The sequence below is a fragment of the Macaca thibetana genome, chromosome 1, assembly GCF_024542745.1.
Source record: "Macaca thibetana thibetana isolate TM-01 chromosome 1, ASM2454274v1, whole genome shotgun sequence".
Taxonomy (NCBI): Eukaryota; Metazoa; Chordata; class Mammalia; order Primates; family Cercopithecidae; genus Macaca; species Macaca thibetana.
The window spans coordinates 200256895-200276316 of record NC_065578.1 but is presented as its reverse complement, the minus strand read 5'-3'; the positions used below and the strand labels follow the sequence as shown (position 1 = coordinate 200276316).

Here is a 19422-nt window from a genome sequence, read left to right as displayed (position 1 = left end):
CTCAGGCTAGATCTGGAGTCAATGCCCTTGCTCGCTTGAAGAGGAAGGATGAAGCTGATGTTCACACACACGAGAGAGCTAAAGAGAGGGGTCCAGTCCCTCGTTTGGATCGAATTACAATGAAAGACTGAAGAACATTCACAAGACAAAAACAAAGTCAAAATGGACATTACAGCACAAGTGAGAAGTCCACACCAGAAACCCTGAGGAGGTCTCTGAACTTCCCATAGGATGTGAGAAAGGGAGTTGAAGCTGATTTTATCAAAGTCATAAAGCCAGGACAGACTGACCCAACTTTGTCTGGGTAACACCTACAAAATTTGTCTAACAGTACGTAGGCAAGGGGAGGGGGAACAGTGAGGAGGAAACACGGTTGCACAAAAGAAAGTACTAGACTAAAAATGCCAAAATGTGCCAGTGTGGTTGTGTAAGCCTGCAATCCCAGCGACTCAAGAATCTGAGGTGGGAGGATTGCTTGAAACCAGGAGTTCAAGGCTGTAGTGAGCTTAGACATACGCCTGTGAATAACCACTACACTCCAGCCTGGGCAACATAGTGAGTCCCTGTCTCTAAAAAGAAATGAAATTTTTTAAAAAATGCAAAATATAATAGCATCTGCCATTAGGTGATGAAACTATGATTGTTTTTCTCTCTTTTTCAAGTTTTTCTGTTTTTCTAATAATCTTAAAATGAGAATATATTTTTTATAATTAGAAAGTATTAAAGTCGTTAATGGTGGCTTCCAAATGTAACTTCTCCCTAAAATTCCTGTGATTCATTCTTTATTCACCATCCACAAAAGCCACAGGCACAGTAATAATTTTTCCAATATTTGTTAAGCATCGAATTGTCAAGCTCTTCAGAGGGTTGGCAAGATAAAAGTCCCTAATTAACAAATACTCAAGGACTGACACATCTTTTCCGTAATCATGTTGTTGTTTAAATTGTGGAATATTTGTGGTTGGAGGCTATGCTTAATTGTTAAAAAGTTAATTGTTTTTGAGTCAATAAGTGATCACTCTGGCTCCCCAAGAGAGACTAATTAACTTGGAAAATCCCAGTGAGAACCCCAACTCCAAGGGGAAGCACATTTATCTCTAGATGACTTTCCATATGCGACAGAGTAAGTTCTTGAAGGGCAAGGATTCTGTGCGCTGATTATCACATTGGCATGCACAGATAGGTGCATCACAAATGCTTTTCTTGATAGAGATAACAGCAAACAAACTCACGTGGGCCATACCCTCTTTAATCAGCTTCATTATTTTCTCTATTTTGTACTATGTGAATCATTTTTCTTCCTAATTTTTACTTTCTTTTTTTTTTTTTCTTTTTCACATTAACCAGGTTTTGATTAGTGAAGATTCCACTCCCTGAACTCCTTGTATATCAGAAAGCGAGAGATTTTGTGTCTTCCTGGAAAACCCTTTATTTATGAAGGACTCTTCCATCCTCTTAAGCTCCAAAGCTGCCTCTTCCTTCCCCATCTCGGCAGGGACACTGCTGACATGCCTCTGACCACGAGCACGTGGCCAGGTCTCCAGATCCATGCCTAGCCCAACTATCTCAGGACATAATTTTCTCTACTTGGAGTTTGGTGAGAACTACAAATTTCTTAACGTCATATTGATTTTGCTTAAAATGAAAAATCTTAAACCTGTGGAGGTCAAGGGTGAAAAGAATTTTAATTATCTTAAAATAACGGTGAAAAGGAACTGTAGAGATTTCATGACTTTAGCTCCTGGTGAGGTTGAAAAAATTAAAGGCCAAAGAAATTAAACTTATCCTGTAAATGTATAGAGCTGGTCAGTGACAAGGACAGGATGATGATCCCGTCTTCCTGGGGCCCTGGTGATACTGGATGGTCCTCTCAGCTCTGAGCCATGCAGCCTGTCCTGGTGTCATTGTGCACATGCTGCCCCACAGCAGTCACTCTCATTTAAATCCCAAATGTAGGTATATTACAAATTGCCTGCAAGAGAAAAGCAAACTGATATCTCAAAAATGTGGACAGACAGGGCATGTCAGAAGAGCGGTATCAGTCAAAATCAGATGGTGCCATATAGCATCCTGTCGCACAACTACCCATGAAAATGCCTCGGTCAGGGAGCGGGCAGTGTGGAGAATAAAACCACCTTCTGGAAACCAATTCTACTGCTTTGGGAGATGACTATGTAATGAATGGTGGAGAGTAGTTTCAGTTCTGTATGGAACACAACTACTGAGAATCATGCTGATAATCATAGCAATTTTAATACACGTTTTTAAAAAGGGCTTCCTATATCCCGGGTGCTATGTTGTTCCAGTTGTCCAAATGAAAGCTGAATTCTGTCCATTCTACAATGTAGGTCTGCCATCTAAAGAAACATCCAACCTCTATCTCAGCCGGCTGCCTCTGCTCATTCAGCAGGGTGCCAATTTTCCTTCACTGGAAGTGTGCACTCTCCCTGTAGAGGAGCAAGATTCAGCAGTTTAGACAACATGTTTTCTCACCCTTTGAATAGTCAGACACTGACTAAAAGAATAAAGGTGACCGATACACCTTTTACCACCAAAAGCCCTGACTTCTAAACCAGTTGTATTCTCCACCTGCACAATCATATGTATGATCCACCTCTCTTCACCCAAGATAGACATGAGCAATGGAGTGCACCAACCCTAGCAGCCATTGCCTCCCTTTCCAACTTGAATCCACTTGGCAGGCCCAAGCAAACATACTGCCCACGGGCTCATGTACTTGTGCAACTTCTTCTCCCCACCCCCACACACCTTGTCTCTGGGCTTGGTTTTAGGTCTGGCTTTGACCCATGAACATTAACAAGCAGGGTGTAAACAGAGGCTTGGTAAACCCTTGCACACTGGAGCTGCCTCTCGTGGTACACTCTGTTGCGAAGTCGGTCTTGTCTCCATGCTATAAAGAAACTCCAGCTAGACTACTGAAGATGAGAGGGCACAGGCAGGGAGCTCTGAAGGTAGAAGCCTTTACATGGTTCACCCCAGTTGAGCTGCACATTATCCCTCAACCACACAGGTACAACTGAGGCAAAAGAAGTGCTTGGCTGAGCCCCGTACACCCACAGGATCACGAGAAAGAATAAGTAGCTGTTGCTCTAAGCCACTAAGTATTGGGGTGGCTTGTTACACAGCAACAACTAAACTGGTGTATCTCTACTGGAGGTTTTAAAGAGTCCCTCTATATCCTCTCTACACAAGAGCAGAAAGGGAGAAGAGAAATTAAGGCTTAAAATATCCTCAAGGAGTAATAGTTCTACCTACCTCAGGCAAAGTTCCTTAGCAAATTAGTCATTTTGTTTCTCTCTCTAATAAGGATAATAGCAACCAATCCTATGTATGTCCACATGTATAGTGTGAGGTTAGAAGAGGTGATATATTTATTTATTCATTTACATCACAACTTGGTCAAGAGGAGATTTAGACAGGCTAGGGCAATTGGTAAAATATTTTTCATGCCCAATAAATGAATGTGGTTCATAAATTTCAGGTATTATAATATTTATTGAAACATTTCTTCACTTATAAGCCCTCACTGCTTCCTGGTCTCCTCTATCAACATTTTTACAAGAAAAAATGTTCATTGCTTTACCTAAATAATTATTAGCCTGATTAATAATTGATCCCTTTCCACCGTTTCCATTTGGAAATAGAAACACTTGGCTTTCAGCAGTACCTGATCAGTTTTGGGGGTGACGGTGAAGTGATTTAGAAAAGGAGCCAGTGTAAAGAAAGGGGCACTGAGTAGGACAACTGGGCCGATTAACCATGTGGCTGGTGACATGGAGGACTGTCTAACTTTCGGTAGGCTCTCAGCCACACAAGGGCCAACCACAAAAATCATTTAAGTTTGTCACAAAGGCAATAATTACTCATATAATGACTCCGCTTCATTCTCATCCCTTAGGCTGAAATAAGGTAACAAAGGAGGTAAATTGTGTAGATAAATTAATGCATTGCAAATCCACTCATCAGTTACTGTGTCTGGTTTTAGATCATTAATGCACAATAATAGCCTATGTGCAGCCCTCCTAGCTTCATGGTCTGTTCTGAGATTTTTATCTCAGAGTAAACATAGGAACCCAGGAAGAGCCAGGAGAGAGAAGGGACACAGGGGGAAGACACTCAGAGTAGGGAGAAGTTAGGGAGTTCTAGATGACTTTTCTGTATGTTTTTTAACCAATAAAACCTTTGATAAATACATGAGTCAAGCCAGTCTAACTATTTCAATTGATACTGCTGTGGTTGGCGACATTTTAGATACATCAGTCCTAAGTTCCTATTGAGTATCTCTTAGTAGAGATACTTGAGCAGATTCAAAACAGAATTCTGACTCAGTCAGCTGGGTCTGGTATAGTCTAAGTCCATGACAAATTGGAGCACAAAGAGTAGTCAATCTTTCTGATTTTCATGGTAAAATCATTTCTTATATTTACTCCTGAAGCACATGAATTGTTTTTCCAACAATACTGATACTTGTCTTAAAGTGAAACCCTGAACCTGCTATTATCCAGCAACTGTCAAAGAGTGACCAATGCAATTGATATTTCCAAAAGCTTGTGTACTAAGGGATATACTAGAATGTCTAAGTTCTATTTATGCTTTAAGTTCAGACTATAAGAATACACCCAAAACAGCATGCTTGGACTGTAAGAATACATGCCCTCATGGGAATGTTTTCCAAAGTGACAATCAGCATATGCCACGTTGATGTTATACCACTTGCTGTTGGATTGAGAGGAAATGCTAGAAGCTGCTATATGGAGAATGTTTCTCCATCTCATGCAAAGCCAGGTAAAAATGTAAAATATTCACATCAACATTTTTGGCACCCAAATTCAAGGGAAGAAAACCAATTCCCCTCTAGAGCCTCCAGAAAGCAACACAGCCCTGCCAACCTCTTGGTTTTAGCCAATGAGACCCATATCAGATTTCTTACCTCCAGACCATAACGTAATAAATCTGTGTTGCTTTAAGCAACTTATAGCAGCCGAAGGAAGCTAATACAATGAGTTAAGTTGGAAGTACCTGTGGGACATTTAGGAGGAAAGCAGCAAAGGGCAATGGGATCTTCTGCTCCAGAATGTCTTCTCTTTTTAAAGATAAATGTTGGGTTCCCAACAACATGCATCTTTCATGTGCACTCTGTGCCTCTTAAAGACTTGGTTTTATTGTTAATATTGCACATTGTACCAGATAACAGGGGAAACTGTGGTTGGGGGACTCGGGCTGTTAAACGAAGACTGTAAAAATGTAAGAATGTACCAGTCTGCAGCAAGAGCTTCTTGCATGACAAGAGTCAAGGGACAGCCCAGCACAGGGCTAAGGAACACGGCAGATCCGTGACTTCCACATGATGCCTGGGCCACAATCTTGCCTACTGACTCTCTAAACTACCTTTGTACACCGAATTCACAGCTCCCTGCTGCACCATCTGCAGGATTCACTTGTCAGTTTTCAGAGAGGTGGGCCGTCCCGACAGTTCCACCAGGTCAGCAGCAGCAGCAGCGGCAGCTTTGTTCCACACAGCCAGCCTGTGCAACGAGGAGTGTGATCTATATAATGTTGCTCTGATTTTATAAAATTAGTGGAAATGAAAAAAAAAAATGAATGTGCTGTTACCCATTAAAAGTGTAAGCCTCATAAAATTTAATAGAAATGAAGATGGAAATCCTTAGGAATCAATTGTCATCTCAGTGGGATGCCCACAGGGACCCGAGCTCATGGACTGAGGGTCCTGCTGTGAAGGAAATTAAAGGAATCATTGAAAGGGGTCTACTAGGAAGACCATGAAGAGTGAGCATTTACTGAGTGCTTACTGTGTACCAGCGCTTTACATCCATAACCTCATTTGACCAGAGGATGAAAGCATCGGCTAATTGGGTAAGTGCCATGCTTATCCACGTGAGAGGTTAGAAAGTTGTTTAGACTCAGAAGGGTTAAAAGGCTAAGGAGCTTAAGGAATCAGAACCAGTAAGTGGCAGAGCCAGAATTCAAGCCCAAGCAGCCTGACTCCTCCCCATGTCCCTGGTTGCCACCATCACCTCCCATTATCACCATCTTGACATCATCTCCTTATCTCTCCCTGCACTCCTTTTATCTTGTTCAGACTGGCCTCTGGGACATACCAGATGCCCTTCTGCCTTGGGGCCTTGGAACTTTCTTTCCTTTTAAAACACTTCTCTCCCAGATACTTCTCATTCCTTCACTACCTTTGAATCTACAAATGCCTCGGTGTAGCACATGGTCACAACTACAGTGGCTGGATGCTCTGTCCATGTGTCCCAGGAAGGCCTGGCCAGGACAGGGGAGACAGCCTGGGACTGGGTGTGGAGAAACCTCTGAGTCCCTCTAGGCTGGGGTCAGCTGCCCTGTGGAGGCCGGGAAACCAACGCCTGGGGTGCTTTCGGCACCCCCCAGCCACGTGTGGAATTAGGTGGTACAGTAGTTTTAGTTGCATGCCATGCAGTCTTCCCATTCACTGTGGCTGAACATCCAGTGGGTACTCCTAAAAGTTGTATCATGGCCTGTGCAGCGCCATGTGGAGCACAGTGGATGGCTCCATTCTTCACAGGATGACTTTGAGGCTGGAGGGTAAAAGCAAGAAACTTCCAGCCCCTCAGAATAGTCGTCTCCCCAGGGTCCCATTTCCCGGAGCCCTCAGTACAAGGGCCGCATCCTCATGGCATGATGAGAAGACTGACTTCAAGAAACTGAAGAAATCACACAGAACACAACAGCACCTCTTGGCGCCCTCAGGACCTGGGAACCCTGGTCCTCAGCTCTACGGCTGGTAAGGGCTCACGGTGCCTTTGACTCTAACCTCTTTCAGGTGATTTACAGATCTTGGCTGTCTCCTCTGCAGGTTCAGGATTCAGACAGCCCAGTGAGAAAGGCAGTACTGTTTCCAGATGAGGAAACTGAGGCTCAGATCACTGGCTGTCTCAGCTTCATCCCACACTAGTGCTTCTCTGAGCCCGGACTTTTGGCTCCAAGAATAGTGCTCCCTCCAACACACTGGAACATCACACAATCTGTGAGGAACATGTAGTCAGCGGGTGCTTACTGTCAGACTGTGGCTGCAGAATTCAGAGAACCCCATGCTGAATGAATTAGCACTTCAAATTGGTTGGAGATGCATTCCCAGAACGCCTCTCAGTGTATGTCACAATGCCTCCCAACTAGTGCTGCTTCAAGATGTGGCTAAACACCTCCAACAAAATTCTTTGATAGAAAAGGCAAGAGCCATTATTTCCATAGGTCAGAATTTATTTCATACCATCTCATTTATAGCATTTTCAAGTACAACATTCTGCTCAACATCATCTACACTTGAAAACAGAAAAGCACAACTTGGTAAGGCACCAGGTTACGATAGTCTGGAGAGAAAGCCTTGCTCCCATTTTGGCTTGTGTAATACCTGGGTAGTTTCTCTTGAGTCTGTCAAGCAGAGAACAAGGTTATAAAAGGTCCATTTATACATACATGGTAACAAGAGAAAACAAACAGTTTTGAAGTATGCTGTATTTTTAAATTATAACAGTGGCCTACACTTGTAGTTCAGCCAAAGTGGCATTCTCTAAAGCAAAATTTTTATAAAATCTTCTCTGCAATACCAAGCTGCAAGTTTAACAATTTTTTAGCTTTGAAGCAAACCAACTTTATATTTAACTCAAGCACATACTTTAAAAACATTTTCGGCCCCAAACTATGTTCACAAAGAAATAAAAATGGAGGAAAATCTCAAGTATAATCGTACCTTTACTATTCTATAAAATGCAGCAATATATTTTTAAAAATGTTGCATGTAAAGGTCAACCCACTAGATTTTTAACACTAACAGTCCAAGGTGTTATCAACCCCAGTTAAAATTCAACTGTTTGCATAAAGCTTTCAGAACTGGGCCACACAGGTGTGCTTCACTAAGCACTTTCCACCTGTGGCCTAAAGGCAGGAGGTACGGAAGGCCCCTCCAGGGAGACCAACTGCAGCCCCATATACTGTCACATGCATAAAACTTCTTTCAAGTGTTGTGTTCTATCTTAAAAATGAATTTGCACTATACTCCATGCTATTTACTTTAATATAAAAATAGTGTTTCAAATCGCTTACCAGTTAAATAACTCATCTTCCCTCCCACACCTCTGGACACCAGACAGGCAGCACCCAGCCTGGGAAGCCTAGCTTTCCACAGATAGGTAAGTCGGGCACGGCAAGATAAGACTGTATACGATTAGGTCTATTTTAAGCTTTTCCACAAATCATTTTATTCCTTCAGGTTGTAACTAAATGCTCCAGGAAACTATGACCGACATCAATTCCAATGTGTTGAATAATCAATAGTTAACAGTCTATGTATTTTAGTGGTTTAAAGATTAATCTTTTGTTAAACAAAGAAATTTGTTGATTTTATTTACTAACAGGAATAAATAGAACCCTTAACCTAAAGTATAACCTGAACTTTTACTTTTTCTATAGAAAAACACAAACTGGATTTCTTTTTAATATAAAAAAGAACGCAAAACCCACAGAAAAATAAAACTCTTCTATCTAACTGGCTTTACAGATTTCCCTCGTTAGTTGTGGAAGTGACTTTGGTGGCTCTGGTTCACCCACCGCAAGCCCGACACTGTTAACTCAGAGTGTTTAGGCTGCCTTGTGGTGTCTTGGAAGCATTCCTACCAGAGTAAAAACTACTCTCCTGAGATGGCACATTTTCTCCAGAAGATTCAGCCCTAAAAGCTGCCACCTTGAAGGATGTATTTCACTGTCACAGGAAGCAGCCAAGCATGGGGGCCAGGGTCCCGACATGCACCTGGCTGGCCCCACGCCCCGCCCCTCAGGAGTCCTCAGAGTCCACTGGTGTCTGCTGCTACTGCCCTGAAAGTCATCTGTGGCTTTAACTGGTGGTTTTGACAGGTTTCAAGAGATGTTCATTTTATTTTTTGTTTAGTTTTAAGATGTCCTCAAAAATGTATATATTAAGATACACTTAAAAACATACTCTGAATATAATAAAAAAGATGTTGGTTCAAAAAAGTGTCAACAAGAAGAGGAAGCCAAGCTTCCCTAACATCTGTGTTTGTGGCCATGCTTTTCCCCATTAACTGTGTAAAAGTCTGAATCAACAGCAAAGACAGCCATACAGACCTATGTATCTGTGTGCATGAGTGTGCGTGGGTGTGCACACAGAGACGTACATCTTGGCTGACTTAAGAAAAAATGATCTGTGTTGTGTCCCACAGACATTTGCTGTTGGCCTTTCAAGAGTATTCACCTCCCTGCCGAAGAGACGGCTTGAGTATGGAAGTTTAAAAACAATCCAGATAGGTGCTCCCTGTTGCCGTTGTTACCTAGGATGGAGGCAGCTTGGTGCATGTGTTACGGTACCGAAAGCAAATGTCACTTTCTGATCTCCACAGGAACCACTCCCTAAAACATGAGAACTCCCAACTAACACTTCCTCCACACAGCACTTTGCCTATGTTCATACGTGTCAACACAACTGGTCTAAGAAAGAAAAGTCCCAATCAGCAAGTCTCCTTTTTTGTCTACACAGTGCCAGAGTCAGTGTGATGCTTTTTGCCCGTTGTTTTTAAATCATAATCAACAGGTATTAGCAAATGACAAAAGTGACTGCTTTGAGGTTTTGTAGGCAGAGGTCTCTCATTTTTCCCAGATTTTTGCTCCTTAAAAAAAAAAAAAAAAAGGCATGGTTTGCATGGAGTTTCAAAGCTAAGAACTGTTCTTACCATGGTTGACCTGTGTACATAATGCACTGTGCATTAAGTAGCCCTTAATCTAGAGAGGGTTAACCATAGCGTTCCTCCCGTTTGCTCTTCTGTACATTATAATGTAGCAGAGCTTCATTCTTGACATCCAGATTTGAGGTGTCTTCTTCATATTAGATATAAATTAACCAGAGGTCTAGAACTCTAACTTTCCAGAGATGTGAAAAAATTTTAATTTACTTCAAAAATATCTTGCATAAGTATTTCATCCCTAAGCTCAAACAAACAACAAGAAAATTAAAGGCAAGAAAGAATACATCAAATTGAGAGCTCCTCCTATAATACATATACACACACTCTCGATATAGGTTCTACACAGTAAAAGAAGTTGTTTCAGCTAATATAGCCACTAATATCGATTTCATCTGAAAATAGCCTTTCTGGGTGTCTTGTCAGCATCATACGAAACAGCAGTACTTCTTCCACCAGGACTTGGAGAGGTTTTTCATTTTATCTGGAGTCCTGCTTTTAGACTTCTTTGGCTGTTGCTGAGTGTCCGAGTATTGAATGCCAGCGACGATGGCTGCATCAAAGACCTCTTTGAGGTTTTTTTGAGTCAAGGCTGAACACTCGATGTAGGAGGCGGCTTTGATTTCCTCGGCGCACAGCTTAGCCGCCTCTTCAGGCACTGGCTTTTCTTTGCATTTGTCCAACTCAATGAGGATTTTGACGTCTTCTCTGAGATCTGACTGCGTTCCAACTAGGATGATGGGGGCTTTGGGACAGTGGCATCGAATCTCCGGCACCCATTTCTCGCTGACATTCTGGAAGGATGAGGGGCTCACGACACTAAAGCAGAGGAGGAAGATGTCCGTGTTGGTATAGCAGAGAGGCCTCAGCTTGTCAAATTCATCCTGCAACCAAGCAAAGTACCCAAAAGTTATTTTTTTTAATGAATTCTCATCAGTAAAAAGATCATCTTCACATTTTTCACGAAAGGGTCCGGCAGGTGATAGAAGACCCACTGGTTCTAGAAGGAAGAGCCAGCATTCTTGAAACGATCCTACTGTTTACCCAAGTGGTTCTAGCGCACCAGCAAAGGTGTGGCAGCCATCTGCTTTCAGGGCCAGCTATAGTCTGAACACTGCCAAATACGTTCACCATGTTCATTGACACTGAAGACCTACTTGCAGCTTAACATAGAAAAAGTGCTCAAAGCATGTGGGTTCTAGAAATAAAATGGACTTAAGCTTTCAGCTGAGTGTAACCCAAACTTACTCTCAATTCTTGGTACTTAGCTACTCTTCCAGGATTCAGACCACACCCTTATTGATCCTCAAGACTCCCACTCAACCCCAGTCTATGAACACAGCTCCTCTCTTTACCAATCCAGCCCTGCCTTTTCCCACAACAGCTCTGAGTGATGCCGATTTCATGCCATCTGCACTGTGCACACGCTCCGTCCACACCATGCACAGCAACGCAGAGTAACGATAATCAGATGCAAGGCCAGACCAGAAATGGAGTTGAGGACCTTTGTCAGTCCACTGTCATCAGTGACTCAGAAAACGTGTGCTTCTCAATACCACATAGAGACACTGGTTAATACATCCTCATTCTGGCTGTATCTCCTCTTCCTCCCTCCCTCCTACATTTTCTCCTACTTCCTTTATCCTTGCCAATACCCATGGCCTCCGTGTACAGCGCTTTGGACAGATATGAACTGGAGAATGACCCTACCCTTAAGGTACAGAGAAGTGGATGGGTTAAGTTAGAGTTGATTACAAATAAACCAACGGTTGCGCTGCCAATGCTCTCCCGCAGTCATCCATTTAACAGACACACTGAACATCACCTACACTCAAAGCACAGTGGCAGACGAAGGGATTTGGTTGTGAACAGAGAGATGTTGGTCTCCAAATTACCATTTCTTTATAGAAAACACCCTATAGTTCCCTATAGCACCATATTCAGCTAATTGAAAACTTTCGCTCAACTCTTTTGTAGAAAAATATTTACTGTTTCCTATTTAAAATGTATATCTGTTGGTGCCAACCATCCTCAGGTGTAAATAATTTCCCCATGACAAGAAAACGTTCAATGGCACTCATGTTTTTCATTACTCAATTGACACACTCTGATGATTTACCAAGTACTATCTACATCTACATTATTCTCCAACCGTGGCTTTCTTCTCTTGGTATAAAATAAACCTGTAACTTATTTGAATATACTTTCTTCATTTGAGGCTCCATGTTTCAATTACGGGACGACAGCTGACCAACTAATCACATTAAAGTCAACCAGCTAAAATGTTCAACAATCAATATGGCATTTCAGAATGTCACTTGTGAGGCTTCTGTAAGCGAAAGTTGAAAAAGAATGACTTAGCCAAGTGTGGTGGCATGTGCCTATAGTCACAGTTACTTGCGAAGCTGAATCGGGGGATCACTTTAGCCCAGGAGTTTGAGACCAGCCTGGGTGACACAGCAAGACCCCTCTCTCTAAAAAAAATTTTTAAAAAGAATGACTGACGTTTCTTCATGCCAACTTTGTGATGAATAAATAAACACAGAAACACAGCCAGGTAGACTATGGCTCCAGTTCCGAAGATCTTTTAATGGAATGCTCCCTTTGTTCTTAGAGGGCCTCAAAGAAAGAAGTATAAAACTGAGACCAGTATTAAGGCAGCCCCCTCAGGTAGCTGCACCCCTGGCCGTGCCCTGGTATCTGGGGTTGCGTTACTGAGAAAAATAAAGGCAAGCACAAGGGCTGGGCCTTCTGAGTGGGCTTTGGAAAGCTATCTCCCCAGATCTCTTGAGATTCTGGCTAAGGGGCTTGAGAAGTAAAACAGAAATTAGACCCTCCTGCTCAGCGCCTGACCAGAAACCTTAGATATCTGATGGAATAATGCAATACACACGTGCAATGAGGACAACTGGAATGCACCTTTAAGAAAAGGCATTCTGAGGCCAAGCAATTTGCATGTGCTTGCCAGGTCTGTGGTACAGACACTGCACAGGAGTCTGATCAGGGTGGGCAGGGCAGAGAGACGAGACTGGATTCTATACCCCTCTGGTCTAGCTGCAACTTGATATTTTTTTTCCAGTATAAGAGTTTTCCAAGTACCTTATGGGTCAAAAGGCTGAAGAATTTTCAGCTTCTATTGGCAATTCTCCAGTGAACTACTCCTATTTCAGCAATACTTTTTTCTCTTCTGCCAAAGGTATGTTTTTTCAAGTCTCCAGTCTGTCTCTGATCAATCTGCCCTTGAGTGAGACTGTAAGCCCAGTGTTAAAAACTCCTTTTGACATCTTATAGACTCACCTACCCTCCCTAAAATGAAAAGCCAAAGGTACAAGAAGTGATTTCTTCAGCCTGTAGAGCCATCCATACTCTGCTCCCATCAACTTCTCTGGGAAACCCACTCTCCAGCTCCACATCCCCAAATTCCAACCTATCTGCGCTCACATTGATTCTCCAGGCATCTGAAATGGAGGTCAGTGGAGTCACTTAACCCTCAGGCTCTCATGTCAACTGCCTAGAAGAGGTACGTGTTCCTTCCTCCGTAAGGAAACATGGCAGGTATCACAGCGAGTCCCCTAAAATGTATTTTATCAGGTCAGGACTAGGGAGAGTAGAAAAGAACTACCATTTTGACCAGCTTGGCTAGTAGTCTAAATAAAGACTAATTTATAAATGGGGGATCAGGAAAACAAAAACAAAACCACAAATACCTGACTTATCTTACCAGCAGTGAATTTTTCATAGTTTTTGAAGTTGGTTTTCTCTAAATTTTTCAATGGTGGTCTTATTCATTATTTAATTGGATGTACTCTTCTAACCAGCACACAAAGGTTAAGAAATACAGTAAATCTCATTGAAAATATTGCTGAGGGGCCAGAAGAATAATTTCCAAATAAACTGAAACTTACAAATGTAGTACCAAAACCTTCGTTTTTCCTTAATTATAACTTTTTTGTGTAAAAATACTTCTAAAGTGATGCTTGTGCTTTCCTGATTTTTGCACAGATTATACTAAGGAACAATTTAACTCTTCCTTGATGATTCAGACTCATTTTTGCAAAGTTTTTCTGGTAAAATTCCTATTTGTCTTTCAAAACTCTGCTCAGAGGTTTTCCCGCCAGGCCCAACCAGCCTGCACCTCTGAGCCTGAGCCTCTTTTCTTCCCTTCGCTTGCTCCTTCACAAGCTTCCATAAACTAGTGTGTCTTTCCTCCACACTGTAAGTCTATTAAGGAGCAGGTCCACAACTTAGGTTTGCACCCCCACCACCTGGTTTTGCTCTGGTTCATCCATTCCAAAACCACGAGATTAAGCCCTGCTATCACTCTGCTGGGCACTGGGCACAAAACCCCAGCTCCAGAAGCTGCATCCTGCTTGAAGAGTCAACACTTATGGGGAGTCCAGTGGACAGTGATATTTGAGTGACATCCTGGGGCAGGTAGGTGCACTGAGCTTCTGCTCCACCCTGTAAGCCTCCCTGCTAAATGTGCCTTTGGACTTCCTGTGTTTTCCTGACTTCCGTCTTATCTTCAGGGTCTGACTTCAGTAGGTCAGATGGCTATGTTTACTGAAATGTCCCTCTGCCCGTGTTTTATTTATTTATTTATTTTTTTTTTGAGACAGAATCTCACTCGGTCACCCAGGCTGCAGTGCAGTGACGCGATCTTGGCTCACTGCCACCTCCGCCTCCCGGGTTCAAGCAACTCTGCCTCAGCCTCCTGAGTAGCTGGGATTACAGGCGCCCGCCACCACACCCAGCTGATTTTTGTATTTTTAGTAGAGACGGGGTTTCACCATCTTGGCCAGGCTGGTCTTGAACTCCTGACCTCGTGATCCACTCGTCTCAGCCTCCCAAAGTGCTGGGATTACAGGCATGAGCCACTGCGACCGGCCACCCGTTTTAAAGCTCAGAAAACCTGACCCGCTGGTAGGCAAAGCATTCTCACTTCATACAAGGAAATGAGATTGAATTATAACCACCACCATGGCATTCAGAAAGATTTCAGTACTAGAAGTGACGGCATTCTTTTCTTTTCTTTTTTTTTTTTTTTTCCCAAGAGACAGGATCTTGCTTGCTCTGTCAGCCAGGCTGGAGTGCAGTGGCACCATCATAGCTCACTACAGTACAGCCTCAAACTCCTGGGTTCAAGCGATCCTCTCACCTCAGCCTCCTGAGTGGCTGGTGGCTGGGACTACAGGCAGTGCCACCACACCGGGATAATTTTTTTATTTTGTAGAGATGATGTCTTGCTATGACCTAAGCTGCTCTCAAATTCCTGGCCTCACGCAATCCTCCCACCTCAGCCTCCCAAAGGGCATGAGCCACCACACCCAGCCTGATTTTTGTTTTCTACAGACGATAGAATACAGACAGTGCTTGGTTTTTCCAAGCTGATGTACTCCCAAGCTATGGCCTCCACCAGCCTGGTGTTCCTTGGAGATCAAGGCTCCCCGGTCTTATGTCATCTTGAGGTTTAAAAAATAAGATCTGTCATCAGCTCTGAATCTGCTGTCCCAGAGTAGGTGAGCAACTTGGAAGCTCTGGCTTAGATGAGGCTCTGTGGGGCGGTGGCAAGTCAATGCCTTCATAAACATAGATAGTCATGCCATGGCACCTCAGAAAGTGAAGGGGCACTTTCATCTGCCTACAAAGTACCCCCGGAACTTTGCTGAACTCTAGAACACACTAGAGAGACAAGCTCATTAACTATCACTTTGCCAAAATCAAGTACCCCTGGGTGTTCACAAGGCACAGCCTGACTTCAATGACTCGACTACCCACCAAGGGGGGCGGGGGTTCTTCTGGGGAACACAGTGAGGGAATCCTATACTCCCTGGCTATTTCCTTCAAGTGCCCAGCCCTTGAGACAAAGCATTCACAATTTTTTAGAATAAGCCCAGTTAGTTCATCCCTCCAGCTTAGGACTGCTCTGACAAATGTATCTGTGCTTCAAGGGATGGGGCTGGTCCTAGCGAGTCAAACCATAGCTCAGGAAGGGAACTATTAACTCTTACTGATGTAATTCCATCTTTTTCTTGAACAAATTTCTTAAATATCTGACTCACTGGCCTTTAATAAAACGATTATAAGATATCACTAACTTAGTTTGGGAAATGACGACAAAGCATCACTGAAACTTTTTCATAAAAACCAGGGAGTAAATAATAGAAACTCCTATAAGATAAGAGCTGTTCTTGACCGTGCTTCCTCCCTTGCCTGGCTATGCAGAGCTGGGCCAAATCCTGCTTTATTAGTTTGGAGGTATCTTCCTCTGCTTCCTGCCCGCCAACCCCTGGCCCCTGCCCACCCTCAGAGAGGGGCCAACAGCAGGGGTGGGTCCACTTCATGAGGCTTTCGAATGACCTAGTTACTGACTGGGGGAATCAAAGGTTATTTGGAAATCTTTAAAAGGCTGTTTCCTTTCCCAGCACTGAGCTGTAACATGATACTGACCTGTCCGGCAGTGTCACAGAGTTGGAGTCTCACGGGCCGCCCATCTACAGACACCACCGCTAAAAACAAAACCAAAATGACAATCAGGAGGTGTCTTTTAACTCCTTTTGGAATACTAATAGTTTTAGCTTTCACCATCATTCTCACTCCAAACACCTCTGCTCCCATTCTAGGTCCTCTAATGAATTAAGGACTAGCCTAAAACAAGGAGGCCCTGTGGAGGCATTTTTGTATACAAACCCAGCGCTGGCAAGTCACTCCACGAACCAGGCAGCAAATCCCTGAACCCTTTGATGGTGCCCCCAGAAAGGCCTATGCTTTTCTCTCAGTCCTGGAAGATTTATTTTCCTGTCACACTTGTTTCAAAGGACCTAAAAACAACACTGGGGGTAAATGGGAAGTAACCCTGCAGTTTTAAATCAGTGGAAAACCTCATAAATGATTCTGTTTTCCCTTGGGAAAGGTTCCCCAACTTCAGGGTTTATCATAAAATTCCAGTTTGTTTTGAGAACATGTGCAAACACAGGCTGCCCGCATTGTCCTGTTTAAAAGTGAGGGCACTCTTTATCTCTATGTCAGGCCAAAAGGAGGATTAAAAAAGAAAAGAGAAAGCCATGCCCACCTTTCCACTGGGATTCGGGGACTCAGGGACTGTGGAGAGGCCTGCAGCAGGACATGTCGCGGAGGTTTCTATTTTAACTAAGCAGTCAATTTTGTCTCTTTCTACACAACTTTCTAATTGTTTCTCAATGTTTATACTAGTCAGCAGCAGGGGTGGGGTGGGGTGGGGGAGGGGAAGACACAATCCTCTGCGGTGGGAACCCACCAGTACAGCACCCATTTTTCTAGGGTACCTGTGGGATGAAAGGAAGGTCAGAGAAGCAACCTTTTCTCTTAAGAAGCGAAACAGTTAAATGTTTCCTACTAGCTTCTGTGAATTTCAACTTTTTCTTAAATTTCAAAAAGACCTGAATATCGAGATAGAGAATTCCTTTATCTTTGTATCTACCAAGGCAAATGACATCGCACCCGGTACATAAGAGCTTTAAGTAGCTTAAAGGGATCCTGAAAGGATACCAACAATCAGAATCTGAGCCCATGTGGGCAGGGAAGGTGGTGGGGCTCAGAAGAGAGAAATGGTGTTTACTTTCCAGGTTTCATCCAAACCTAAGCCTTCACGAGGGCCGCTCGCGCTATTTTCACTAAATCAAGTGTTTTCCCGGCGTCTCCGCGGCACGCCCCTTGAGAGCTAAGCCGCCTAAAAGGAAAGGAGCGAGGCTCAGGTAAAGGCACCTGCGCGTCACCTTCTGATTGAAACTGCAGCGGCGCCAGCGACGTCGCCCTCAGGAAACTTTGCTCTACGCAGCAAACTGACCCGGCAGCCAGAACTCAACCTGTTTCACTCCTGCTTATCTGTTGCTTAAATTGTGAGAATTGTGAGATTTTTTTTTTTTTTTTTTTTTTTTTTTTTTTTTTTTTTGGCAACGGCTCTGACTGCCGCTCAGCCCTCCTCTCTCCAAGCTCTGGTTGTAGGGCTCCCCATTCCCCCGTGGTCCTTTCCTGTTAGCTCCGTGCTTGCTCAGTCCCTGACACTTAGGAAACGTCCTACTCGCCTCATTTGTCCGGCTTCCCCGCTGGAGCCGCGCCCGGGGCCCTGCAGCCCCCTTGGGAGCCCCGCGACCCTCGCGCCACCCTCCTTCCCCTGGACGGACCGCGGCCACGCGCCCCCGGCCCCGGCCCCCGGGCCCGCTCACCGGAGAAGTTGTCGAAGGCAGTGGGGATGTACTCGGTGGGGTAGCCGTTGGTGGTGTAGCTCACCACCAGGCTCGTTTTGCCCACCGCACCGTCGCCGACCAGCACGCACTTGACGCCGCGCCCCTCGGCACCCCCCGCGCGCCCTCGGCCCCCCGGCTCCCCAGGCCCGCGTCCCCCGCGTCCCCCGCGCTCCCGACGCGGCGGCACCGGAGGCGCCTCGCAGCGGTCGGGGAACGCGGGGTCCCCCTGCTGCGGGGGCATCGATCCGCGAGCGCGGGCTTGCGGGCTTGCGGGCGCGGGCGAGCAGGGCCGGGCCCGACCGCCCCTTCGCCCCGGAGGGTGGCGGTAGGGAGGAGCTGTCACCGACAGCTGCGGGCGCGTCCCCGGCCCCGGAGAGTGGCGGTTCCAGGCTGCACGGCTAGCAGACAAAGGCGGCCGGGGAGGGTCGTGGCTCCGCGCTCCGGCAGCGCCAGCCGCTCTGCCCCACGCGATTGGAGGACAGCGGTCCGAGCGCCGTGGATCCCAAGCGCTCTGTCTCCGCCCGGCTTCCCGGCGACACGACGCGTGGGGGGCGGGCGGGCGGGGAGGGAAAAGAGGCGGGTCCGGCCGGGCGGCTCGGTCCCAGCGCCAAGGCCACAGCGCCCCCCGCCTGCGCGCCGCGCGCCTGCACCCGCGCCCGAGGCGGCGCCGCGACCCGGCAGGCGGGGACTGCGAACACCGGCGCGGGAGGACCCGGAACAGACGCTCAGGAGGACGCCTCGCACCCGGTCCGGGGAGCGGCGCCCGAAGGAGCCGGGCCAGCCTCGACAGCCTCCTCCCCAGCTCCCGAGAGGGTGACCACCGCGCGACTGGCCAGGGCGGTTCCGCTTTCTGGCGCCCACACGAGCCGGGAAGCCCGAGCCGCCTCCTATTCCTCTCCGTGGAGCCCCCGGCCGGCAAGGGCTCCACCCAGGGGGGAAGATGAAGTGTCCTGGAGGCCTGTCCTGCGAATGAGATTGAATTAACAGACAGCCTTTTTCCTTAAGTCTTAATTGCAGCTGATCGTGTGATTTTTCTCACTTTGAAGCAAAAGGATGCCAACTCCATTGTGAATGCTCCTTTTACTTTCTCTTTCGGCATGCCGTGAACCTTTATACATGTATGCTCCGGCAATTTTTTTATAGCCCCAATTCCTTCATTTACTTAAAGATAATTCGGAGACAAAGTATTCCGTTTCCCTTTGATTCCTTTCTCTCTCTGCCTTCCTTCTACATATGGTCAACAGTCCATTCAGAAAAAGGACTGCTCTTCTGAGCCAAATCAGAATACAAACAGTCCTGGGGGTGTACAGTGTGCTGTGAGAAGAGCCACATATTATTAATACACATATTGATGCTAGTGGTAGTAAAAATAACAATAATAAATACTGAGCTTTCATAATGTGTCAGATACTGTTATAAGCACT

The 19422-nt window shown here is 45.2% G+C and overlaps 2 protein-coding genes across 2 annotated transcripts in view; both read right to left on the bottom strand.

The window, feature by feature from the left end:
* The window catches only part of RAB4A (RAB4A, member RAS oncogene family), a 683172-nt gene that overhangs the window by 521282 nt on the left and 142468 nt on the right, over window positions 1-19422 (bottom strand). The window lies entirely within an intron of this gene.
* Window positions 7268-18853, bottom strand: RHOU (ras homolog family member U). The gene is made up of 3 exons (XM_050769377.1): window positions 17978-18853; window positions 16224-16282; window positions 7268-10657 (listed from the first exon to the last, which is right to left on the bottom strand). The coding sequence occupies exons 1-3, from the start codon at window positions 18237-18239 to the stop codon at window positions 10202-10204; spliced, it is 777 nt and encodes a 258-aa protein (XP_050625334.1). The 5' UTR covers window positions 18240-18853; the 3' UTR covers window positions 7268-10201.

Excerpts from the sequence above, each read along its gene's own strand:
- RHOU (XM_050769377.1), bottom strand. The coding sequence starts at position 18,239 with ATGCCCCCGCAGCAGGGGGACCCCGCGTTCCCCGACCGCTGCGAGGCG. Across the intron at positions 16,283-17,977 it reads TGCCTTCGACAACTTCTCCG|CGGTGGTGTCTGTAGATGGG; the intron begins GTGAGCGGGCCC and ends TTTTGTTTTTAG. Across the intron at positions 10,658-16,223 it reads TCTGTGACACTGCCGGACAG|GATGAATTTGACAAGCTGAG; the intron begins GTCAGTATCATG and ends GCTTGGTTGCAG.